General features: G+C 31.9%; 1 protein-coding gene across 1 annotated transcript; it reads right to left on the bottom strand.

Moving 5' to 3' along the window:
- Positions 1-4374: 4374 nt before the first annotated feature.
- Positions 4375-5136, bottom strand: LOC149641362 (uncharacterized). Its single transcript, XM_089850550.1, has one exon. It carries the CDS (start codon positions 5134-5136, stop codon positions 4375-4377), a length of 762 nt encoding a protein of 253 aa, XP_089706676.1.
- Positions 5137-27653: the final 22517 nt, after the last annotated feature.

Here is a 27653-nt window from a genome sequence, read left to right as displayed (position 1 = left end):
TCTTAGTGTCGCATGACAGCTTCCTGAGTGGTTGATTTGTCAGCAAATGGCGCTATATGCTTAGCAAGGTTCAACCTTGAGAGAACAGTTCTAACAAGCAAGGGTAGTTCTCGCATTAATGTGAAACTACACAAAAAGTTGGCCACTTCATCGACTTAAAATTCAGCTTGAAAGTGCTTGGTAAGTTGGTCATTTTCACCGACTTAATAACTTCTGAAAAAGGCAGAAAGTTATAAATTAGTATAAATGCATCGGGTATTAAATTGGTTTTGGAGGCCCTAATATCCCGGCAGTAGATACAGACGTATTCGTTAAATTTAATAATCTCTTTTCACGAAGAGTTTTTCGAGCACCAGAAACGCGTTTGACCTAATCTACTCTACCATATTTAAAAAAAGAAAATCCATGGAAGTGCGAGAACTTGGAACAGTTTGACACTAACGACGTTTTTGAAGCGGAAATTTCTCTAACTGTAACTAAAGTCGACGATTTAGAAGTTAGTGTATGGATTTTTTTGAAGGGGCTAACTTTGAAATTTGGGGGCGCTGTAGCCCCATAAAAGGCCTAGCGACGCCACTCCAAGAGTGTCGCATAACGCTTTTAAGAATGTGGCCTAACACGTTTTGTACATTTTCGGTCAATTTTAGAAATAAGTAGGCTGAAATTATAATGAAGAAGAGAAATTGCAAAGTTAAAAAATTGGTTTTAAAATTTGCAATTCACTGACTCTCCAAAATATTTTTATTTTCATATCGGTCCTTTCATAATAAACGCGGACCTTTTCCAAAAGGCTTAGCATGGTTAGGTAAGATTAGGTTATATTGATTCAAGGTTTAAATTAAAGCGCTTAATGTTCAAATTATAGTATGCTAAACTTTAATTTACGGTGGATTATACAGTAAAATTTACGTTAAATTTATACTTAATAGTGTAACTATCTGTGTTTTTAATTATACACTACTGTATTCTTCACGGCAGAATACATTTTTCCCGGAAAACAGCAACGTTCTATTAATAATAACATATCTTGCACTTCCGTTTGAGAAATAATAATTAGCTGTCTTTTCCACAGTCGTTAACGTAAAAAAACAATGTTTTGCTGAATATTTAAAATTAAGGTAATGTAATTTCAAAAAACAGCGACTACGTCTACCTGTATATATTAAGGCTTGTTAGAGGTTTTTCTGGATAACAGCATTAAACAATCAAAAACATGGTGAAAACTATTGTTTCTTTGACATTAATTTCTCAGTGTGCATCCCGGCCAGCCTCACACTTTCTGCAATTTTGTTTTCGTCACCCTTTTAGTGGTTTTGACGGAGTTTTACAGGGATCTCCCCAGCGTTTCCTTGACGTTAAACTCGTTTGACTTTTTCACCAAAAAAGTTATTTCTAAAATTACCTCTAGGGTCGCTGGACGCTACAAAGCGGAACGCATCCGTGCCGTTTCCCACAATACATTGCCTGCCCTCTATTCCCGTTGGGGTTTTGAAAGGGAGCCATGTTGGTTTACCTTAGATTGAATTATACCATAGCTAGTTTTTAGTTTAGATTGTGTTCTTGTTTTTCTCACTGTTGTTAATAATAATTTTTTGGTGTATTTTAGTATTGTTTATCTCGCTTAACATTTAACATATCTACCCTCTTTTGATTTAATTCTGTGGGGTTTACTACCCCTTTGCTGTATTTGTACCTGATTATGATTAATTGTAACTAAGTATCTCATAATTTGTTGTAAATAAACTATCCATTTGAAAAACTAAAAAAAAACTCATCATGTAGAACTGATATATAGCCTTGGTATACATCTTGATCGTAATTGGCATCGTTTCCAAACTGTGATTGCAAAATCTCGTTCAGATTGTCATTTTGAGGAGAGAGGCAACTTTCCGGAGTAACGTCGACCGAACTTCGAACATCGGGAAGCTCTGAACTAGAACAATTTCCGTCTTCGTTATGTTCATTTGAAAGAACTTTAGCAGCTGGAGAGTCTTCAATATCTTTGGTTTCATTAAATTTCTCTTCAACTGAATCAGTTTCATCTTCGGAAAGACTAACTTTATCTTTAGACATTAACTGTACAGTTGGACTTAAATACACAATTTTCTTTCCAAAGACTCGATGCAGAACACTTCCATTTAACGTTTCATTATTACATAAACTTGGCAGTACAATTGACGTTCCAATAGATTTCATGATTGCAAATCTAAGGAAAATTAAAAAGAAAACTCGTTATTTTCTACTGTTCAACCAACCTCTAAGAAAAGCAAATCATAAGTCTCCCTTATGCTAAATTTAGGCAGGAATTTTGCCGGAGTTATCCTCTGTATAAAATGTCCCAAATAAAAATACATAATTTCCCTCACTACTAAAAGAATCTACAGAAGATTTAAGGCGCACTCCAACCAATTTTCAATAAAAAAAATTATCATGAAATAGCTTCGCTAAAAAGTAAAATACTTTGAAGGAAGACTGAAATGGCAATGCAACTATTTATATTGATACAAGAAGATTAAAATCATTATCAAATTTTATCAAAAACTTTTATGTCGATTTTATGTAAAGTTTTGATGTTTCAAACTTGTGTTTCTAAGCATAATATAATTTTTTTTATGAACGGAGTGTGTACCATATTGTGAACCTATAACTAATTATCGACCACGGTCTCTCTCAAGTGAGCTCTCTGAAAAAAGAGACTCGTGCTGTAACAGAATTTTCAAAAAATGCTAAACTAATTCTGGGTGAATGGTCAGATGGCAGTATTTCCAGAGTAAAACAATTCTTGCGTTAACGCTGGTAATAAAATAGCCGATTGCTTGGTCGTTAAAATTAAAAAAGGCCGTAACGCCACACGCTTAAAGCCTCATGCTCTCATTTCATTCTCCAATAAAAACAAGTGTGGAGTAAACGAGCAAATATTTCACCGATTCTTCCAAAAAAGAAAATATTTATGTTCTTGATCTAATATCATCATGCACCTATTTTCTCTGGGGAGACCGTAGAGAAGAAATAGTCATTGCGAATGAGCTATAGAATTTGGGGATAGATTTTAAGTTTAGCCTTTTGACGTGACAGTCATCGGAGTCGTTTTATTGGAGGTTATATGAAACATTATGCTTTAGGTTTTTAGGATACGTAAGATAATAAACATAAGTATGAATGTTCCTACTGCTTCAATGCTGACTGCCAATCTGTTCGAAAAATACGTTAACTTGTGGAATTTGGCCCAGCATTTCATGCACAAAATGTACACTTTCCTAGTCGCGAAGTAAAAGAATAGTGCTTCGGCAGTTTCTAAAATCCATAATGTTTTTGAAAAGTATAAAATTTTTAAATCAAATTATTTCGCAATAAAACATTTAACGCAGTTGAATTTGATCTTTGTCAAAACACTGAGTGTGTTTCAGAAATTTTAAGTCCCTATGAAGAGCAAAATACTGGGCGACATGTTTTGGACAGATAGTCGTGCTCACGTGCGAATCTAGCGGTCCCTTTCTTGGGTATCGCATGGCCTTAAGTTCATCCACGCAAAATTTCAACCGGAGCCTCCGAGATATCTAGGCCCATGCGTGTAGCGAAGCGAGAATATTATTTTGACTAATTTAGTTCGCCGTGTTTTCCCGCTTGGTGGCGCTTTCAGCACCGTACAATAAACAAGTTCAGCCTCATGACCCCGTCGACTGCTACAATATTAGGGTAAGGTATAGACGTAGAGCGGTGAAACCGAGGTCGCGGATAGTTAAAAAATGTTTTTGACCTTTATTAAACAATCATTCCAAAGAAGTAAAGGATAAAAATGTTAAGGTTAAAAAAATGAAAGGTTTTGAAGGGGTAAAAAAATCGTCTAATGGTATATGAAAACTGTGAATTAGCAACTTCAAGAAGTTTTGTTTTACTAAAAAAACAACGATGTTAAAATCCCATAATTACTTTTTTGTCCATACAATCTAACCAATAGATTCAATAAAAAGATCCCCTAGTTACCCCTTGGTGTGGCATATAGTATGTTCCAGGAATTGATTCAATTGTCTCTACCCTTTCTAAGATTCCATTTTTTAACTGTTCGTTAATTATATCCTTGTAATCTTGAAAGTAAACAGGATCTCTATTAAATCTTCGCACTAGGCTTTTCATGCGTTTGTAGGCTACACTTTTGTTATTAGGAAGGACGGTTTTTTCTGTTATGAATGGTAGTTTAACTTGGTATCCATTGTCTATGAATGTAGTAGTTTGTTCAAATAAAGTCATAAAGTCGTCACTATGGGGGTTTTCGTCTTTCTTTGCATCTATCCCGAGGGATTCTAGTTCCTAAAATGACTTTAACGCGTCGGATACTTGCTTCTCTTCTATTCCAACAGGCATAGACGTTGCTTGTCAATATTCTTGTGGTAAAGAAGGAGAAGATTGTGGGCCTTGCAAAACCCATCCAAAAGTCGTTCTTTGTGCGACTAGAGATTTGCCCATTCTTTCGATATTGCCCGTGGCGATTTCCCAATAATAGTCGCTTCCAATTAGTATACCAATGTCCGATCCGCTTCTCGCGGACTCTTCGGGTTCGTCGGCTAATGTCATACCTTGGCTATTCATGTGTTTCTCTATCTCCTTGCAGTCAATGGTGGTGATGGCTTGGCATAGATAAGGTACCTCTATGGCTATAATTTCTACTGCCTTATTTTGGTTATTCTTGTTTTCTAAGGTTAGTTTCACTTTCCTTCTTTTGACAGCTTCTTGATCGTTATTTCCAAAACTCTTTATTGTTAGGCTTACAATTCCAACCACTGGTAAGTTTAAGGCTCGTGAAACATCTTGCCTAATGAAAGTAGCGTCGCTGCCGTCGTCAAACAAACAGCGCGCTTGCCTTTTCTTCGTGGCTTCTTCCGGGTGGGGGTTCCTGACTATGGCCTGTGCAGTTTTTAACAAAACGTTGCGATCGGAATATACTGAATGGACTGAAGCATTTCCACTCGCTATCGCGGCGTTAGTTGGTTTTTTGGCATCTTTGTTTCTACCCGCCAAAACGGTATTTTTTGGTCCCTTGTTTGAGTAATTTTGGGGGCAAATGGCTCGATTATGTTTTCCTTTGCCTAACATGCATCCTTGCAAATATGATCTGCACTCAGATAGAGAATGTCCCATTCGCAGACAATTAAAGCATCGCATCGATACCTTTATCATATCCTTTTTGTCTTTTAGGGAATGGACAGTGCAGTTGACTGACGTATGTTTATCATTTTTGCAAAAGATGCAATAACCCGCTTTCCTTGTTTGCGTAAATAGTACGGATTCTGAAGAAACAGCAGCTCCGCGTCCGTTACGCGTATAGGCATACTTGTTAGGTGTTTTTTGACGAAAGTCAGTCTTTGCTTTCACGGTGTATTTTTCCCTCTCTGCCCATTTGCTCCCTGAGGAGGAGGCTCCAAAAAGGTTGGTTCCCAAAATATTAGCCCTTTCTCGGCTTTCTATATCCTTTCTTAAAAAGTCTACCAGAGTTTCCGCGTTCCAATCATTGTAAATTTATCGAGTGTGAAAAATGAAATTGAAAAACTTGATGGAACCATATAGGCTTCGACACTAATTCAAAATCTAATAATTTATACACAAATGTCCCCAGATATAAGGTTGGAAGACGGTTTAGGTCCCCACTTGTAAACCTGAAATTAGCTAGAAATAGGACTGATTACTTAAATTTAATTCTGATAATCAATATTTTAACTATAAAATTATAATATACATGAAATTTGAAAATGTGTGTTTAAAAGACCCCACTTGTCTGTTGAAATGACGGTGAAGGTCCCCACTTGTAAATTTATTGAGTGTGAAAAATGAAATTGAAAAACTTGATGGAACCATATAGGCTTCGACACTAATTCAAAATCTAATAATTTATACACAAATGTCCCCAGATATAAGGTTGGAAGACGGTTTAGGTCCCCACTTGTAAACCTGAAATTGGCTAGAAATAGGACTGATTACTTAAATTTAATTCTGATAATCAATATTTTAACTATAAAATTATAATATACATGAAATTTGAAAATGTGTGTTTAAAAAACCCCAATTGTCAGTTGAAATGACGGTGAAGGTCCCCACTTGTAAATTTATCGAGTGTGAAAAATGAAATTGAAATACTTGATGGAACCATATAGGCTTCGACACTAATTCAAAATCTAAAAATTTATACACAAATGTCCCCAGATATACGGTAGGAAGACGGTTTAGGTCCCCACTTGTAAACCTGAAATTGGCTAGAAATAGGACTGATTACTTAAATTTAATTCTGATAATCAATATTTTAACTATAAAATTATAATATACATGAAATTTGAAAATGTGTGTTTAAAAAACCCCACTTGTCTGTTGAAATGACGGTGAAGGTCCCCACTTGTAAATTTATTGAGTGTGAAAAATGAAATTGAAAAACTTGATGGAACCATATAGGCTTCGACACTAATTCAAAATCTAATAATTTATACACAAATGTCCCCAGATATAAGGTTGGAAGACGGTTTAGGTCCCCACTTGTAAACCTGAAATTGGCTAGAAATAGGACTGATTACTTAAATTTAATTCTGATAATCAATATTTTAACTATAAAATTATAATATACATGAAATTTGAAAATGTGTGTTTAAAAAACCCCAATTGTCAGTTGAAATGACGGTGAAGGTCCCCACTTGTAAATTTATCGAGTGTGAAAAATGAAATTGAAATACTTGATGGAACCATATAGGCTTCGACACTAATTCAAAATCTAAAAATTTATACACAAATGTCCCCAGATATACGGTAGGAAGACGGTTTAGGTCCCCACTTGTAAACCTGAAATTGGCTAGAAATAGGACTGATTACTTAAATTTAATTCTGATAATCAATATTTTAACTATAAAATTATAATATACATGAAATTTGAAAATGTGTGTTTAAAAAACCCCACTTGTCTGTTGAAATGACGGTGAAGGTCCCCACTTGTAAATTTATCGAGTGTGAAAAATGAAATTGAAATACTTGATGGAACCATATAGGCTTCGAAACTAATTCAAAATTTAATAATTTATACACAAATGTCCCCAGATATAAGGTAGGAAGACGGTTTAGGTCCCCACTTGTAAACCTGAAATTGGCTAGAAATAGGACTGATTACTTAAATTTAATTCTGATAATCAATATTTTAACTATAAAATTATAATATACATGAAATTTGAAAATGTGTGTTTAAAAAACCCCACTTGTCTGTTGAAATGACGGTGAAGGTCCCCACTTGTAAATTTATCGAGTGTGAAAAATGAAATTGAAATACTTGATGGAACCATATAGGCTTCGACACTAATTCAAAGTCTAATAATTTATATACAAATGTCCCCAGATATAAGGTTGGAAGACGGTTTAGGTCCCCACTTGTAAACCTGAAATTAGCTCAAAACTTAAGTGTTAAGCTAGAAATAGGACTGATTACTTAAATTTCATTCTGATAATCAATATTTTAACTATAAAATTATAATATACATGAAATTTGAAATTGTGTGTTTAAAAGACCCCAATTGTCAGTTGAAATGACGGTGAAGGTCCCCACTTGTAAATTTATCGAGTGTGAAAAATGAAATTGAAATACTTGATAGAACCATATAGGCTTCGACACTAATTCAAAATCTAATAATTTATACACAAATGTCCCCAGATATACGGTAGGAAGACGGTTTAGGTCCCCACTTGTAAACCTGAAATTAGCTCAAAACTTAAATGTTATGCTAGAAATAGGACTGATTACTTAAATTTCATTCTGATAATCAATATTTTGACTATAAAATTATAATATACATGAAATTTGAAAATGTGTGTTTAAAAGACCCCACTTGTCTGTTGAAATGACGGTAAAGGTCCCCACTTGTAAATTTATCGAGTGTGAAAAATGAAATTGAAAAACTTGATAGAACCATATAGGCTTCGACACTAATTCAAAATCTAATAATTTATACACAAATGTCCCCAGATATAAGGTTGGAAGACGGTTTAGGTCCCCACTTGTAAACCTGAAATTAGCTAGAAATAGGACTGATTACTTAAATTTAATTCTGATAATCAATATTTTAACTATAAAATCATAATATACATGAAATTTGAAAATGTGTGTTTAAAAGACCCCAATTGTCAGTTGAAATGATGGTGAAGGTCCCCACTTGTAAATTTATCGAGTGTGAAAAATGAAATTGAAATACTTGATGGAACCATATAGGCTTCGACACTAATTCAAAATCTAATAATTTATACACAAATGTCCCCAGATATACGGTAGGAAGACGGTTTAGGTCTCCACTTGTAAACCTGAAATTGGCTAGAAATAGGACTGATTACTTAAATTTAATTCTGATAATCAATATTTTAACTATAAAATTACAATATACATGAAATTTGAAAATGTGTGTTTAAAAACCCCACTTGTCTATTGAAATGACCGGTAAGGTTCCCACTTGTAAATTTATCGAGTGTGAAAAATGAAATTGAAATACTTGATGGAACCATATGGGCTTCGAAACTAATTCAAAATTTTATAATTTATACACAAATGTCCCCAGATATAAGGTAGGAAGACGGTTTAGGTCCCCACTTGTAAACCTGAAATTAGCTCAAAACTTAAATGTTAAGCTAGATATAGGACTGATTACTTAAAATTAATTCTTATAATCAATATTTTAACTATAAAATCATAATATACATGAAATTTGAAAATGTGTGTTTAAAAGACCCCAATTGTCTGTTGAAATGATGGTGAAGGTCCCCACTTGTAAATTTATCGAGTGTGAAAATGAAATTGAAATACTTGATGGAACCATATAGGCTTCGACACTAATTCAAAATCTAATAATTTATACACAAATGTCCCCAGATATACGGTAGGAAGACGGTTTAGGTCCCCACTTGTAAACCTGAAATTAGCTCAAAACTTAAATGTTATGCTAGAAATAGGACTGATTACTTAAATTTCATTCTGATAATCAATATTTTGACTATAAAATTATAATATACATGAAATTTGAAAATGTGTGTTTAAAAGACCCCACTTGTCAGTTGAAATGACGGTGAAGGTCCCCACTTGTAAATTTATCGAGTGTGAAAAATGAAATTGAAATACTTGATGGAACCATATAGGCTTCGACACTAATTCAAAATCTAATAATTTATACACAAATGTCCCCAGATATAAGGTTGGAAGACGGTTTAGGTCCCCACTTGTAAACCTGAAATTAGCTAGAAATAGGACTGATTACTTAAATTTAATTCTGATAATCAATATTTTAACTATAAAATTATAATATACATGAAATTTGAAAATGTGTGTTTAAAAGACCCCACTTGTCTGTTGAAATGACGGTGAAGGTCCCCACTTGTAAATTTATTGAGTGTGAAAAATGAAATTGAAAAACTTGATGGAAACATATAGGCTTCGAAACTAATTAAAAATCTAATAATTTATACACAAATGTCCCCAGATATAAGGTTGGAAGACGGTTTAGGTCCCCACTTGTAAACCTGAAATTGGCTAGAAATAGGACTGATTACTTAAATTTAATTCTGATAATCAATATTTTAACTATAAAATCATAATATACATGAAATTTGAAAATGTGTGTTTAAAAGACCCCAATTGTCAGTTGAAATGATGGTGAAGGTCCCCACTTGTAAAATTATCGAGTGTGAAAATTGAAATTGAAATACTTGATGGAACCATATAGGCTTCGACACTAATTCAAAATCTAATAATTTATACACAAATGTCCCCAGATATACGGTAGGAAGACGGTTTAGGTCCCCACTTGTAAACCTGAAATTGGCTAGAAATAGGACTGATTACTTAAATTTAATTCTGATAATCAATATTTTAACTATAAAAATATAATATACATGAAATTTGAAAATGTGTGTTTAAAAGACCCCACTTGTCTGTTGAAATGACGGTGAAGGTCCCCACTTGTAAATTTATCGAGTGTGAAAAATGAAATTGAAATACTTGGTGAAACCATATAGGCTTCGACACTAATTCAAAATCTAATAATTTATACACAAATGTCCCCAGAAATAAGGTAGGAAGACGGTTTAGGTCCCCACTTGTAAACCTGAAATTAGCTCAAAACTTAAGTGTTAAGCTAGAAATAGGACTGATTACTTAAATTTCATTCTGATAATCAATATTTTGACTATAAAATTATAATATACATGAAATTTGAAAATGTGTGTTTAAAAGACCCCACTTGTCAGTTGAAATGACGGTGAAGGTCCCCACTTGTAAATTTATCGAGTGTGAAAAATGAAATTGAAATACTTGATGGAACCATATAGGATTCGACACTAATTCAAAATCTAATAATTTATACACAAATGTCCCCAGATATACGGTAGGAAGACGGTTTAGGTCCCCACTTGTAAACCTGAAATTAGCTCAAAACTTAAATGTTATGCTAGAAATAGGACTGATTACTTAAATTTCATTCTGATAATCAATATTTTGACTATAAAATTATAATATACATGAAATTTGAAAATGTGTGTTTAAAAGACCCCACTTGTCAGTTGAAATGACGGTGAAGGTCCCCACTTGTAAATTTATCGAGTGTGAAAAATGAAATTGAAATACTTGATGGAACCATATAGGCTTCGACACTAATTCAAAATCTAATAATTTATACACAAATGTCCCCAGATATAAGGTTGGAAGACGGTTTAGGTCCCCACTTGTAAACCTGAAATTAGCTAGAAATAGGACTGATTACTTAAATTTAATTCTGATAATCAATATTTTAACTATAAAATTATAATATACATGAAATTTGAAAATGTGTGTTTAAAAGACCCCACTTGTCTGTTGAAATGACGGTGAAGGTCCCCACTTGTAAATTTATTGAGTGTGAAAAATGAAATTGAAAAACTTGATGGAAACATATAGGCTTCGAAACTAATTCAAAATCTAATAATTTATACACAAATGTCCCCAGATATAAGGTTGGAAGACGGTTTAGGTCCCCACTTGTAAACCTGAAATTGGCTAGAAATAGGACTGATTACTTAAATTTAATTCTGATAATCAATATTTTAACTATAAAATCATAATATACATGAAATTTGAAAATGTGTGTTTAAAAGACCCCAATTGTCAGTTGAAATGATGGTGAAGGTCCCCACTTGTAAAATTATCGAGTGTGAAAATTGAAATTGAAATACTTGATGGAACCATATAGGCTTCGACACTAATTCAAAATCTAATAATTTATACACAAATGTCCCCAGATATACGGTAGGAAGACGGTTTAGGTCCCCACTTGTAAACCTGAAATTGGCTAGAAATAGGACTGATTACTTAAATTTAATTCTGATAATCAATATTTTAACTATAAAATTATAATATACATGAAATTTGAAAATGTGTGTTTAAAAGACCCCACTTGTCTGTTGAAATGACGGTGAAGGTCCCCACTTGTAAATTTATCGAGTGTGAAAAATGAAATTGAAATACTTGGTGAAACCATATAGGCTTCGACACTAATTCAAAATCTAATAATTTATACACAAATGTCCCCAGAAATAAGGTAGGAAGACGGTTTAGGTCCCCACTTGTAAACCTGAAATTAGCTCAAAACTTAAGTGTTAAGCTAGAAATAGGACTGATTACTTAAATTTCATTCTGATAATCAATATTTTGACTATAAAATTATAATATACATGAAATTTGAAAATGTGTGTTTAAAAGACCCCACTTGTCAGTTGAAATGACGGTGAAGGTCCCCACTTGTAAATTTATTGAGTGTAAAAAATGAAATTGAAAAACTTGATGGAAACATATAGGCTTCGACACTAATTCAAAATCAAATAATTTATACACAAATGTCCCCAGATATAAGGTTGGAAGACGGTTTAGGTCCCCACTTGTAAACCTGAAATTAGCTAGAAATAGGACTGATTACTTAAATTTAATTCTGATAATAAATATTTTAACTATAAAATTATAATATACATGAAATTTGAAAATGTGTGTTTAAAAAACCCCACTTGTCTGTTGAAATGACGGTGATGGTCCCCACTTGTAAATTTATCGAGTGTGAAAAATGAAATTGAAATACTTGATGGAACCATATAGGCTTCGACACTAATTCAAAATCTAATAATTTATACACAAATGTCCCCAGATATACGGTAGGAAGACGGTTTAGGTCCCCACTTGTAAACCTGAAATTAGCTCAAAACTTAAATGTTATGCTAGAAATAGGACTGATTACTTAAATTTCATTCTGATAATCAATATTTTGACTATAAAATTATAATGTACATGAAATTTGAAAATGTGTGTTTAAAAGACCCCACTTGTCAGTTGAAATGACGGTGAAGGTCCCCACTTGTAAATTTATCGAGTGTGAAAAATGAAATTGAAATACTTGATGGAACCATATAGGCTTCGACACTAATTCAAAATCTAATAATTTATAAACAAATGTCCCCAGATATAAGGTTGGAAGACGGTTTAGGTCCCCACTTGTAAACCTGAAATTAGCTCAAAACTTAAGTGTTAAGCTAGAAATAGTACTGATTACTTAAATTTCATTCTGATAATCAATATTTTAACTATAAAATTATAATATACATGAAATTTGAAAATGTGTGTTTAAAAGACCCCAATTGTCAGTTGAAATGATGGTGAAGGTCCCCACTTGTAAAATTATCGAGTGTGAAAATTGAAATTGAAATACTTGATGGAACCATATAGGCTTCGACACTAATTCAAAATCTAATAATTTATACACAAATGTCCCCAGATATACGGTAGGAAGACGGTTTAGGTCCCCACTTGTAAACCTGAAATTGGCTAGAAATAGGACTGATTACTTAAATTTAATTCTGATAATCAATATTTTAACTATAAAATTATAATATACATGAAATTTGAAAATGTGTGTTTAAAAGACCCCACTTGTCTGTTGAAATGACGGTGAAGGTCCCCACTTGTAAATTTATCGAGTGTGAAAAATGAAATTGAAATACTTGGTGAAACCATATAGGCTTCGACACTAATTCAAAATCTAATAATTTATACACAAATGTCCCCAGAAATAAGGTAGGAAGACGGTTTAGGTCCCCACTTGTAAACCTGAAATTAGCTCAAAACTTAAGTGTTAAGCTAGAAATAGGACTGATTACTTAAATTTCATTCTGATAATCAATATTTTGACTATAAAATTATAATATACATGAAATTTGAAAATGTGTGTTTAAAAGACCCCACTTGTCAGTTGAAATGACGGTGAAGGTCCCCACTTGTAAATTTATCGAGTGTGTAAAATGAAATTGAAATACTTGATGGAACCATATGGGCTTCGACACTAATTCAAAATCAAATAATTTATACACAAATGTCCCCAGATATAAGGTTGGAAGACGGTTTAGGTCCCCACTTGTAAACCTGAAATTAGCTAGAAATAGGACTGATTACTTAAATTTAATTCTGATAATAAATATTTTAACTATAAAATTATAATATACATGAAATTTGAAAATGTGTGTTTAAAAGACCCCACTTGTCTGTTGAAATGACGGTGAAGGTCCCCACTTGTAAATTTATTGAGTGTAAAAAATGAAATTGAAAAACTTGATGGAAACATATAGGCTTCGACACTAATTCAAAATCAAATAATTTATACACAAATGTCCCCAGATATAAGGTTGGAAGACGGTTTAGGTCCCCACTTGTAAACCTGAAATTAGCTAGAAATAGGACTGATTACTTAAATTTAATTCTGATAATCAATATTTTAACTATAAAATTATAATATACATGAAATTTGAAAATGTGTGTTTAAAAGACCCCACTTGTCTGTTGAAATGACGGTGAAGGTCCCCACTTGTAAATTTATTGAGTGTAAAAAATGAAATTGAAAAACTTGATGGAAACATATAGGCTTCGACACTAATTCAAAATCTAATAATTTATACACAAATGTCCCCAGATATAAGGTTGGAAGACGGTTTAGGTCCCCACTTGTAAACCTGAAATTGGCTAGAAATAGGACTGATTACTTAAATTTAATTCTGATAATCAACATTTTAACTATAAAATTATAATATACATGAAATTTGAAAATGTGTGTTTAAAAAACCCCACTTGTCTGTTGAAATGACGGTGATGGTCCCCACTTGTAAATTTATCGAGTGTGAAAAATGAAATTGAAATACTTGATGGAACCATATAGGCTTCGACACTAATTCAAAATCTAATAATTTATACACAAATGTCCCCAGATATACGGTAGGAAGACGGTTTAGGTCCCCACTTGTAAACCTGAAATTAGCTCAAAACTTAAATGTTATGCTAGAAATAGGACTGATTACTTAAATTTCATTCTGATAATCAATATTTTGACTATAAAATTATAATATACATGAAATTTGAAAATGTGTGTTTAAAAGACCCCACTTGTCAGTTGAAATGACGGTGAAGGTCCCCACTTGTAAATTTATCGAGTGTGAAAAATGAAATTGAAATACTTGATGGAACCATATAGGCTTCGACACTAATTCAAAATCTAATAATTTATAAACAAATGTCCCCAGATATAAGGTTGGAAGACGGTTTAGGTCCCCACTTGTAAACCTGAAATTAGCTCAAAACTTAAGTGTTAAGCTAGAAATAGTACTGATTACTTAAATTTCATTCTGATAATCAATATTTTAACTATAAAATTATAATATACATGAAATTTGAAAATGTGTGTTTAAAAGACCCCACTTGTCAGTTGAAATGACGGTGAAGGTCCCCACTTGTAAATTTATCGAGTGTGTAAAATGAAATTGAAATACTTGATGGAACCATATGGGCTTCGACACTAATTCAAAATCAAATAATTTATACACAAATGTCCCCAGATATAAGGTTGGAAGACGGTTTAGGTCCCCACTTGTAAACCTGAAATTAGCTAGAAATAGGACTGATTACTTAAATTTAATTCTGATAATAAATATTTTAACTATAAAATTATAATATACATGAAATTTGAAAATTTGTGTTTAAAAGACCCCACTTGTCTGTTGAAATGACGGTGAAGGTCCCCACTTGTAAATTTATTGAGTGTAAAAAATGAAATTGAAAAACTTGATGGAAACATATAGGCTTCGACACTAATTCAAAATCAAATAATTTATACACAAATGTCCCCAGATATAAGGTTGGAAGACGGTTTAGGTCCCCACTTGTAAACCTGAAATTAGCTAGAAATAGGACTGATTACTTAAATTTAATTCTGATAATCAATATTTTAACTATAAAATTATAATATACATGAAATTTGAAAATGTGTGTTTAAAAGACCCCACTTGTCTGTTGAAATGACGGTGAAGGTCCCCACTTGTAAATTTATTGAGTGTAAAAAATGAAATTGAAAAACTTGATGGAAACATATAGGCTTCGACACTAATTCAAAATCTAATAATTTATACACAAATGTCCCCAGATATAAGGTTGGAAGACGGTTTAGGTCCCCACTTGTAAACCTGAAATTGGCTAGAAATAGGACTGATTACTTAAATTTAATTCTGATAATCAACATTTTAACTATAAAATTATAATATACATGAAATTTGAAAATGTGTGTTTAAAAAACCCCACTTGTCTGTTGAAATGACGGTGATGGTCCCCACTTGTAAATTTATCGAGTGTGAAAAATGAAATTGAAATACTTGATGGAACCATATAGGCTTCGACACTAATTCAAAATCTAATAATTTATACACAAATGTCCCCAGATATACGGTAGGAAGACGGTTTAGGTCCCCACTTGTAAACCTGAAATTAGCTCAAAACTTAAATGTTATGCTAGAAATAGGACTGATTACTTAAATTTCATTCTGATAATCAATATTTTGACTATAAAATTATAATATACATGAAATTTGAAAATGTGTGTTTAAAAGACCCCACTTGTCAGTTGAAATGACGGTGAAGGTCCCCACTTGTAAATTTATCGAGTGTGAAAAATGAAATTGAAATACTTGATGGAACCATATAGGCTTCGACACTAATTCAAAATCTAATAATTTATACACAAATGTCCCCAGATATAAGGTTGGAAGACGGTTTAGGTCCCCACTTGTAAACCTGAAATTAGCTAGAAATAGGACTGATTACTTAAATTTAATTCTGATAATAAATATTTTAACTATAAAATTATAATATACATGAAATTTGAAAATGTGTGTTTAAAAGACCCCACTTGTCTGTTGAAATGACGGTGAAGGTCCCCACTTGTAAATTTATTGAGTGTAAAAAATGAAATTGAAAAACTTGATGGAAACATATAGGCTTCGACACTAATTCAAAATCAAATAATTTATACACAAATGTCCCCAGATATAAGGTTGGAAGACGGTTTAGGTCCCCACTTGTAAACCTGAAATTAGCTAGAAATAGGACTGATTACTTAAATTTAATTCTGATAATCAATATTTTAACTATAAAATTATAATATACATGAAATTTGAAAATGTGTGTTTAAAAGACCCCACTTGTCTGTTGAAATGACGGTGAAGGTCCCCACTTGTAAATTTATTGAGTGTAAAAAATGAAATTGAAAAACTTGATGGAAACATATAGGCTTCGACACTAATTCAAAATCTAATAATTTATACACAAATGTCCCCAGATATAAGGTTGGAAGACGGTTTAGGTCCCCACTTGTAAACCTGAAATTGGCTAGAAATAGGACTGATTACTTAAATTTAATTCTGATAATCAACATTTTAACTATAAAATTATAATATACATGAAATTTGAAAATGTGTGTTTAAAAAACCCCACTTGTCTGTTGAAATGACGGTGATGGTCCCCACTTGTAAATTTATCGAGTGTGAAAAATGAAATTGAAATACTTGATGGAACCATATAGGCTTCGACACTAATTCAAAATCTAATATTTTATACACAAATGTCCCCAGATATACGGTAGGAAGACGGTTTAGGTCCCCACTTGTAAACCTGAAATTAGTTCAAAACTTAAATGTTATGCTAGAAATAGGACTGATTACTTAAATTTCATTCTGATAATCAATATTTTGACTATAAAATTATAATATACATGAAATTTGAAAATGTGTGTTTAAAAGACCCCACTTGTCAGTTGAAATGACGGTGAAGGTCCCCACTTGTAAATTTATCCAGTGTGAAAAATGAAATTGAAATACTTGATCGAACCATATAGGCTTCGACACTAATTCAAAATCTAATAATTTATAAACAAATGTCCCCAGATATAAGGTTGGAAGACGGTTTAGGTCCCCACTTGTAAACCTGAAATTAGCTCAAAACTTAAGTGTTAAGCTAGAAATAGTACTGATTACTTAAATTTCATTCTGATAATCAATATTTTAACTATAAAATTATAATATACATGAAATTTGAAAATGTGTGTTTAAAAGACCCCACTTGTCAGTTGAAATGACGGTGAAGGTCCCCACTTGTAAATTTATCGAGTGTGTAAAATGAAATTGAAATACTTGATGGAACCATATGGGCTTCGACACTAATTCAAAATCAAATAATTTATACACAAATGTCCCCAGATATAAGGTTGGAAGACGGTTTAGGTCCCCACTTGTAAACCTGAAATTAGCTAGAAATAGGACTGATTACTTAAATTTAATTCTGATAATAAATATTTTAACTATAAAATTATAATATACATGAAATTTGAAAATGTGTGTTTAAAAGACCCCACTTGTCTGTTGAAATGACGGTGAAGGTCCCCACTTGTAAATTTATTGAGTGTAAAAAATGAAATTGAAAAACTTGATGGAAACATATAGGCTTCGACACTAATTCAAAATCTAATAATTTATACACAAATGTCCCCAGATATAAGGTTGGAAGACGGTTTAGGTCCCCACTTGTAAACCTGAAATTAGCTAGAAATAGGACTGATTACTTAAATTTAATTCTGATAATCAATATTTTAACTATAAAATTATAATATACATGAAATTTGAAAATGTGTGTTTAAAAGACCCCACTTGTCTGTTGAAATGACGGTGAAGGTCCCCACTTGTAAATTTATTGAGTGTAAAAAATGAAATTGAAAAACTTGATGGAAACATATAGGCTTCGACACTAATTCAAAATCTAATAATTTATACACAAATGTCCCCAGATATAAGGTTGGAAGACGGTTTAGGTCCCCACTTGTAAACCTGAAATTGGCTAGAAATAGGACTGATTACTTAAATTTAATTCTGATAATCAACATTTTAACTATAAAATTATAATATACATGAAATTTGAAAATGTGTGTTTAAAAAACCCCACTTGTCTGTTGAAATGACGGTGATGGTCCCCACTTGTAAATTTATCGAGTGTGAAAAATGAAATTGAAATACTTGATGGAACCATATAGGCTTCGAAACTAATTCAAAATTTAATAATTTATACACAAATGTCCCCAGATATAAGGTAGGAAGACGGTTTAGGTTCCCACTTAGAAACCTGAAATTAGCTCAAAACTTAAGTGTTAAGCTAGAAATAGGACTGATTACTTAAAATTAATTCTGATAATCAATATTTTAACTATAAAATCATAATATACATGAAATTTGAAAATGTGTGTTTAAAAGACCCCAATTGTCAGTTGAAATGATGGTGAAGGTCCCCACTTGTAAATTTATCGAGTGTGAAAAATGAAATTGAAATACTTGATGGAACCATATAGGCTTCGACACTAATTCAAAATCTAATAATTTATACACAAATGTCCCCAGATCTACGGTAGGAAGACGGTTTAGGTCCCCACTTGTAAACCTGAAATTAGCTCAAAACTTAAATGTTATGCTAGAAATAGGACTGATTACTTAAATTTCATTCTGATAATCAATATTTTGACTATAAAATTATAATATACATGAAATTTGAAAATGTGTGTTTAAAAGACCCCACTTGTCAGTTGAAATGACGGTGAAGGTCCCCACTTGTAAATTTATCGAGTGTGAAAAATGAAATTGAAATACTTGATGGAACCATATAGGTTTCGACACTAATTCGAAATCTAATAGTTTATACACAAATGTCCCCAGATATAAGGTTGGAAGACGGTTTAGGTCCCCACTTGTAAACCTGAAATTAGCTCAAAACTTAAGTGTTAAGCTAGAAATAGGACTGATTACTTAAATTTCATTCTGATAATCAATATTTTAACTATAAAATTATAATATACATGAAATTTGAAAATGTGTGTTTAAAAGACCCCACTTGTCTATTGAAATGACGGTGAAGGTCCCCACTTGTAAATTTATCGAGTGTGAAAAATGAAATTGAAAAACTTGATGGAACCATATAGGCTACGACACTAATTCAAAATCTAATAATTTATACACAAATGTCCCCAGATATAAGGTTGGAAGACGGTTTAGGTCCCCACTTGTAAACCTGAAATTAGCTAGAAATAGGACTGATTACTTAAATTTAATTCTGATAATCAATATTTTAACTATAAAATTATAATATACATGAAATTTGAAAATGTGTGTTTAAAAGACCCCACTTGTCTGTTGAAATGACGGTGAAAGTCCCCACTTGTAAATTTATCGAGTGTGAAAAATGAAATTGAAATACTTGATGGAACCATATAGGCTTCGACACTAATTCAAAATCTAATAATTTATACACAAATGTCCCCAGATATACGGTAGGAAGACGGTTTAGGTCCCCACTTGTAAACCTGAAATTAGCTCAAAACTTAAATGTTATGCTAGAAATAGGACTGATTACTTAAATTTCATTCTGATAATCAATATTTTGACTATAAAATTATAATATACATGAAATTTGAAAATGTGTGTTTAAAAGACCCCACTTGTCAGTTGAAATGACGGTGAAGGTCCCCACTTGTAAATTTATCGAGTGTGAAAAATGAAATTGAAATACTTGATGGAACCATATAGGCTTCGACTCTAATTCAAAATCTAATAATTTATACACAAATGTCCCCAGATATAAGGTTGGAAGACGGTTTAGGTCCCCACTTGTAAACCTGAAATTAGCTCAAAACTTAAGTGTTAAGCTAGAAATAGGACTGATTACTTAAATTTCATTCTGATAATCAATATTTTAACTATAAAATTATAATATACATGAAATTTGAAAATGTGTGTTTAAAAGACCCCACTTGTCTGTTGAAATGACGGAGAAGGTCCCCACTTGTAAATTTATCGAGTGTGAAAAATGAAATTGAAAAACTTGATGGAACCATATAGGCTTCGACACTAATTCAAAATCTAATAATTTATACACAAATGTCCCCAGATATAAGGTTGGAAGACGGTTTAGGTCCCCACTTGTAAACCAGAAATTAGCTAGAAATAGGACTGATTACTTAAATTTCATTCTGATAATCAATATTTTAACTATAAAATTATAATATACATGAAATTTGAAAATGTGTGTTTAAAAGACCCCACTTGTCTATTGAAATGACGGTGAAGGTCCCCACTTGTAAATTTATCGAGTGTGAAAAATGAAATTGAAAAACTTGATGGAACCATATAGGCTACGACACTAATTCAAAATCTAATAATTTATACACAAATGTCCCCAGATATAAGGTTGGAAGACGGTTTAGGTCCCCACTTGTAAACCTGAAATTAGCTAGAAATAGGACTGATTACTTAAATTTAATTCTGATAATCAATATTTTAACTATAAAATTATAATATACATGAAATTTGAAAATGTGTGTTTAAAAGACCCCACTTGTCTGTTGAAATGACGGTGAAAGTCCCCACTTGTAAATTTATCGAGTGTGAAAAATGAAATTGAAATACTTGATGGAACCATATAGGCTTCGACACTAATTCAAAATCTAATAATTTATACACAAATGTCCCCAGATATACGGTAGGAAGACGGTTTAGGTCCCCACTTGTAAACCTGAAATTAGCTCAAAACTTAAATGTTATGCTAGAAATAGGACTGATTACTTAAATTTCATTCTGATAATCAATATTTTGACTATAAAATTATAATATACATGAAATTTGAAAATGTGTATTTAAAAGACCCCACTTGTCAGTTGAAATGACGGTGAAGGTCCCCACTTGTAAATTTATCGAGTGTGAAAAATGAAATTGAAATACTTGATGGAACCATATAGGCTTCGACTCTAATTCAAAATCTAATAATTTATACACAAATGTCCCCAGATATAAGGTTGGAAGACGGTTTAGGTCCCCACTTGTAAACCTGAAATTAGCTCAAAACTTAAGTGTTAAGCTAGAAATAGGACTGATTACTTAAATTTCATTCTGATAATCAATATTTTAACTATAAAATTATAATATACATGAAATTTGAAAATGTGTGTTTAAAAGACCCCACTTGTCTGTTGAAATGACGGAGAAGGTCCCCACTTGTAAATTTATCGAGTGTGAAAAATGAAATTGAAAAACTTGATGGAACCATATAGGCTTCGACACTAATTCAAAATCTAATAATTTATACACAAATGTCCCCAGATATAAGGTTGGAAGACGGTTTAGGTCCCCACTTGTAAACCAGAAATTAGCTAGAAATAGGACTGATTACTTAAATTTCATTCTGATAATCAATATTTTAACTATAAAATTATAATATACATGAAATTTGAAAATGTGTGTTTAAAAGACCCCACTTGTCTGTTGAAATGACGGTGAAGGTCCCCACTTGTAAATTTATCGAGTGTGAAAAATGAAATTGAAAAACTTGATGGAACCATATAGGCTTCGACACTAATTCAAAATCTAATAATTTATACACAAATGTCCCCAGATATAAGGTTGGAAGACGGTTTAGGTCCCCACTTGTAAACCTGAAATTAGCTAGAAATAGGACTGATTACTTAAATTTAATTCTGATAATCAATATTTTAACTATAAAATTATAATATACATGAAATTTGAAAATGTGTGTTTAAAAGACCCCACTTGTCAGTTGAAATGACGGTGAAGGTCCCCACTTGTAAATTTATCGAGTGTGAAAAATGAAATTGAAATACTTGATGGAACCATATAGGCTTCGACACTAATTCAAAATCTAATAATTTATACACAAATGTCCCCAGATATAAGGTTGGAAGACGGTTTAGGTCCCCACTTGTAAACCAGAAATTAGCTAGAAATAGGACTGATTACTTAAATTTCATTCTGATAATCAATATTTTAACTATAAAATTATAATATACATGAAATTTGAAAATGTGTGTTTAAAAGACCCCACTTGTCTGTTGAAATGACGGTGAAGGTCCCCACTTGTAAATTTATCGAGTGTGAAAAATGAAATTGAAAAACTTGATGGAACCATATAGGCTTCGACACTAATTCAAAATCTAATAATTTATACACAAATGTCCCCAGATATAAGGTTGGAAGACGGTTTAGGTCCCCACTTGTAAACCTGAAATTAGCTAGAAATAGGACTGATTACTTAAATTTAATTCTGATATTCAATATTTTAACTATAAAATTATAATATACATGAAATTTGAAAATGTGTGTTTAAAAGACCCCACTTGTCTGTTGAAATGACGGTGAAGGTCCCCACTTGTAAATTTATCGAGTGTGAAAAATGAAATTGAAATACTTGATGGAACCATATAGGCTTCGACACTAATTCAAAATCTAATAATTTATACACAAATGTCCCCAGATATAAGGTTGGAAGACGGTTTAGGTCCCCACTTGTAAACCTGAAATTAGCTAGAAATAGGACTGATTACTTAAATTTAATTCTGATAATCAATATTTTAACTATAAAATTATAATATACATGAAATTTGAAAATGTGTGTTTAAAAGACCCCACTTGTCAGTTGAAATGACGGTGAAGGTCCCCACTTGTAAATTTATCGAGTGTGAAAAATGAAATTGAAATACTTGATGGAACCATATAGGCTTCGACACTAATTCAAAATCTAATAATTTATACAAAAATGTCCCCAGATATAAGGTTGGAAGACGGTTTAGGTCCCCACTTGTAAACCTGAAATTAGCTCAAAACTTAAGTGTTAAGCTAGAAATAGGACTGATTACTTAAATTTCATTCTGATAATCAATATTTTAACTATAAAATTATAATATACATGAAATTTGAAAATGTGTGTTTAAAAGACCCCACTTGTCTGTTGAAATGACGGTGAAGGTCCCCACTTGTAAATTTATCGAGTGTGAAAAATGAAATTGAAAAACTTGATGGAACCATATAGGCTTCGACACTAATTCAAAATCTAATAATTTATACACAAATGTCCCCAGATATAAGGTTGGAAGACGGTTTAGGTCCCCACTTGTAAACCAGAAATTAGCTAGAAATAGGACTGATTACTTAAATTTCATTCTGATAATCAATATTTTAACTATAAAATTATAATATACATGAAATTTGAAAATGTGTGTTTAAAAGACCCCACTTGTCTGTTGAAATGACGGTGAAGGTCCCCACTTGTAAATTTATCGAGTGTGAAAAATGAAATTGAAAAACTTGATGGAACCATATAGGCTTCGACACTAATTCAAAATCTAATAATTTATACACAAATGTCCCCAGATATAAGGTTGGAAGTCGGTTTAGGTCCCCACTTGTAAACCTGAAATTAGCTAGAAATAGGACTGATTACTTAAATTTAATTCTGATATTCAATATTTTAACTATAAAATTATAATATACATGAAATTTGAAAATGTGTGTTTAAAAGACCCCACTTGTCTGTTGAAATGACGGTGAAGGTCCCCACTTGTAAATTTATCGAGTGTGAAAAATGAAATTGAAATACTTGATGGAACCATATAGGCTTCGACACTAATTCAAAATCTAATAATTTATACACAAATGTCCCCAGATATAAGGTTGGAAGACGGTTTAGGTCCCCACTTGTAAACCTGAAATTAGCTCAAAACTTAAGTGTTAAGCTAGAAATAGGACTGATTACTTAAATTTCATTCTGATAATCAATATTTTAACTATAAAATTATAATATACATGAAATTTGAAAATGTATGTTTAAAAGACCCCAATTGTCAGTTGAAATGATGGTGAAGGTCCCCACTTGTAAATTTATCGAGTGTGAAAAATGAAATTGAAAAACTTGATGGAACCATATAGGCTTCGACACTAATTCAAAATCTAATAATTTATACACAAATGTCCCCAGATATAAGGTTGGAAGACGGTTTAGGTCCCCACTTGTAAACCTGAAATTGGCTAGAAATAGGACTGATTACTTAAATTTAATTCTGATAATCAATATTTTAACTATAAAATTATAATATACATGAAATTTGAAAATGTGTGTTTAAAAGACCCCACTTGTCTGTTGAAATGACGGTGAAGGTCCCCACTTGTAAATTTATCGAGTGTGAAAAATGAAATTGAAATACTTGATGGAACCATATAGGCTTCGATACTAATTCAAAATCTAATAATTTATACACAAATGTCCCCAGATATAAGGTTGGAAGACGGTTTAGGTCCCCACTTGTAAACCTGAAATTGGCTAGAAATTGGACTGATTACTTAAATTTAATTCTGATAATCAATATTTTAACTATAAAATTATAATATACATGAAATTTGAAAATGTGTGTTTAAAAGACCCCACTTGTCTGTTGAAATGACGGTGAAGGTCCCCACTTGTAAATTTATCGAGTGTGAAAAATGAAATTGAAAAACTTGATGGAACCATATAGGCTTCGACACTAATTCAAAATCTAATAATTTATACACAAATGTCCCCAGATATAAGGTTGGAATACGGTTTAGGTCCCCACTTGTAAACCTGAAATTAGCTAGAAATAGGACTGATTACTTAAATTTAATTCTGATAATCAATATTTTAACTATAAAATTATAATATACATGAAATTTGAAAATGTGTGTTTAAAAGACCCCACTTGTCTGTTGAAATGACGGTGAAGGTCCCCACTTGTAAATTTATCGAGTGTGAAAAATGAAATTGAAAAACTTGATGGAACCATATAGGCTTCGACACTAATTCAAAATCTAATAATTTATACACAAATGTCCCCAGATATAAGGTTGGAAGACGGTTTAGGTCCCCACTTGTAAACCAGAAATTAGCTAGAAATAGGACTGATTACTTAAATTTCATTCTGATAATCAATATTTTGACTAAAAAATTATAATATACATGAAATTTGAAAATGTGTGTTTAAAAGACCCCACTTGTCAGTTGAAATGACGGTGAAGGTCCCCACTTGTAAATTTATCGAGTGTGAAAAATGAAATTGAAATACTTGATGGAACCATATAGGCTTCGACACTAATTCAAAATCTAATAATTTATACACAAATGTCCCCAGATATAAGGTTGGAAGACGGTTTAGGTCCCCACTTGGAAACCTGAAATTAGCTCAAAACTTAAGTGTTAAGCTAGAAATAGGACTGATTACTTAAAATTAATTCTGATAATCAATATTTTAACTATAAAATCATAATATACATGAAATTTGAAAATGTGTGTTTAAAAGACCCCAATTGTCAGTTGAAATGATGGTGAAGGTCCCCACTTGTAAATTTATCGAGTGTGAAAAATGAAATTGAAATACTTGATGGAACCATATAGGCTTCGACACTAATTCAAAATCTAATAATTTATACACAAATGTCCCCAGATATACGGTAGGAAGACGGTTTAGGTCCCCACTTGTAAACCTGAAATTGGCTAGAAATAGGACTGATTACTTAAATTTAATTCTGATAATCAATATTTTAACTATAAAATTATAATATACATGTAATTTGAAAATGTGTGTATAAAAGACCCCAATTGTCAGTTTAAATGACGGTGAAGGTCCCCACTTGTAAATTTATCGAGTGTGAAAAATGAAATTGAAAAACTTGATGGAACCATATAGGCTTCGACACTAATTCAAAATCTAATAATTTATACACAAATGTCCCCAGATATAAGGTTGGAAGACGGTTTAGGTCCCCACTTGTAAACCTGAAATTGGCTAGAAATTGGACTGATTACTTAAATTTAATTCTGATAATCAATATTTTAACTATAAAATTATAATATACATGAAATTTGAAAATGTGTGTTTAAAAGACCCCACTTGTCTGTTGAAATGACGGTGAAGGTCCCCACTTGTAAATTTATCGAGTGTGAAAAATGAAATTGAAAAACTTGATGGAACCATATAGGCTTCGACACTAATTCAAAATCTAATAATTTATACACAAATGTCCCCAGATATAAGGTTGGAAGACGGTTTAGGTCCCCACTTGTAAACCTGAAATTAGCTAGAAATAGGACTGATTACTTAAATTTAATTCTGATAATCAATATTTTAACTATAAAATTATAATATACATGAAATTTGAAAATGTGTGTTTAAAAGACCCCACTTGTCAGTTGAAATGACGGTGAAGGTCCCCACTTGTAAATTTATCGAGTGTGAAAAATGAAATTGAAATACTTGATGGAACCATATAGGCTTCGACACTAATTCAAAATCTAATAATTTATACACAAATGTCCCCAGATATAAGGTTGGAAGACGGTTTAGGTCCCCACTTGTAAACCTGAAATTAGCTCAAAACTTAAGTGTTAAGCTAGAAATAGGACTGATTACTTAAATTTCATTCTGATAATCAATATTTTAACTATAAAATTATAATATACATGAAATTTGAAAATGTGTGTTTAAAAGACCCCACTTGTCTGTTGAAATGACGGTGAAGGTCCCCACTTGTAAATTTATCGAGTGTGAAAAATGAAATTGAAAAACTTGATGGAACCATATAGGCTTCGACACTAATTCAAAATCTAATAATTTATACACAAATGTCCCCAGATATAAGGTTGGAAGACGGTTTAGGTCCCCACTTGTAAACCAGAAATTAGCTAGAAATAGGACTGATTACTTAAATTTCATTCTGATAATCAATATTTTAACTATAAAATTATAATATACATGAAATTTGAAAATGTGTGTTTAAAAGACCCCACTTGTCTGTTGAAATGACGGTGAAGGTCCCCACTTGTAAATTTATCGAGTGTGAAAAATGAAATTGAAAAACTTGATGGAACCATATAGGCTTCGACACTAATTCAAAATCTAATAATTTATACACAAATGTCCCCAGATATAAGGTTGGAAGACGGTTTAGGTCCCCACTTGTAAACCTGAAATTAGCTAGAAATAGGACTGATTACTTAAATTTAATTCTGATATTCAATATTTTAACTATAAAATTATAATATACATGAAATTTGAAAATGTGTGTTTAAAAGACCCCACTTGTCTGTTGAAATGACGGTGAAGGTCCCCACTTGTAAATTTATCGAGTGTGAAAAATGAAATTGAAATACTTGATGGAACCATATAGGCTTCGACACTAATTCAAAATCTAATAATTTATACACAAATGTCCCCAGATATACGGTAGGAAGACGGTTTAGTTCCCCACTTGTAAACCTGAAATTAGCTCAAAACTTAAATGTTATGCTAGAAATAGGACTGATTACTTAAATTTCATTCTGATAATCAATATTTTGACTATAAAATTATAATATACATGAAATTTGAAAATGTGTTTAAAAGACCCCACTTGTCAGTTGAAATGACGGTGAAGGTCCCCACTTG

This window comes from Phalangium opilio, unplaced genomic scaffold (genome assembly GCF_054372755.1).
Source record: "Phalangium opilio isolate 3A_F unplaced genomic scaffold, DU_Popi_V2 ptg000092l_1, whole genome shotgun sequence".
Lineage (NCBI taxonomy): Eukaryota > Metazoa > Arthropoda > Arachnida > Opiliones > Phalangiidae > Phalangium > Phalangium opilio.
Note: the sequence above shows the minus strand (reverse complement) of the source record. Positions and strands in the feature narration are given on the sequence as shown.

Coding starts and splice junctions, on each gene's coding strand:
- LOC149641362 (XM_089850550.1), bottom strand. CDS start 5,136: ATGGGACATTCTCTATCTGAGTGCAGATCATATTTGCAAGGATGCATG.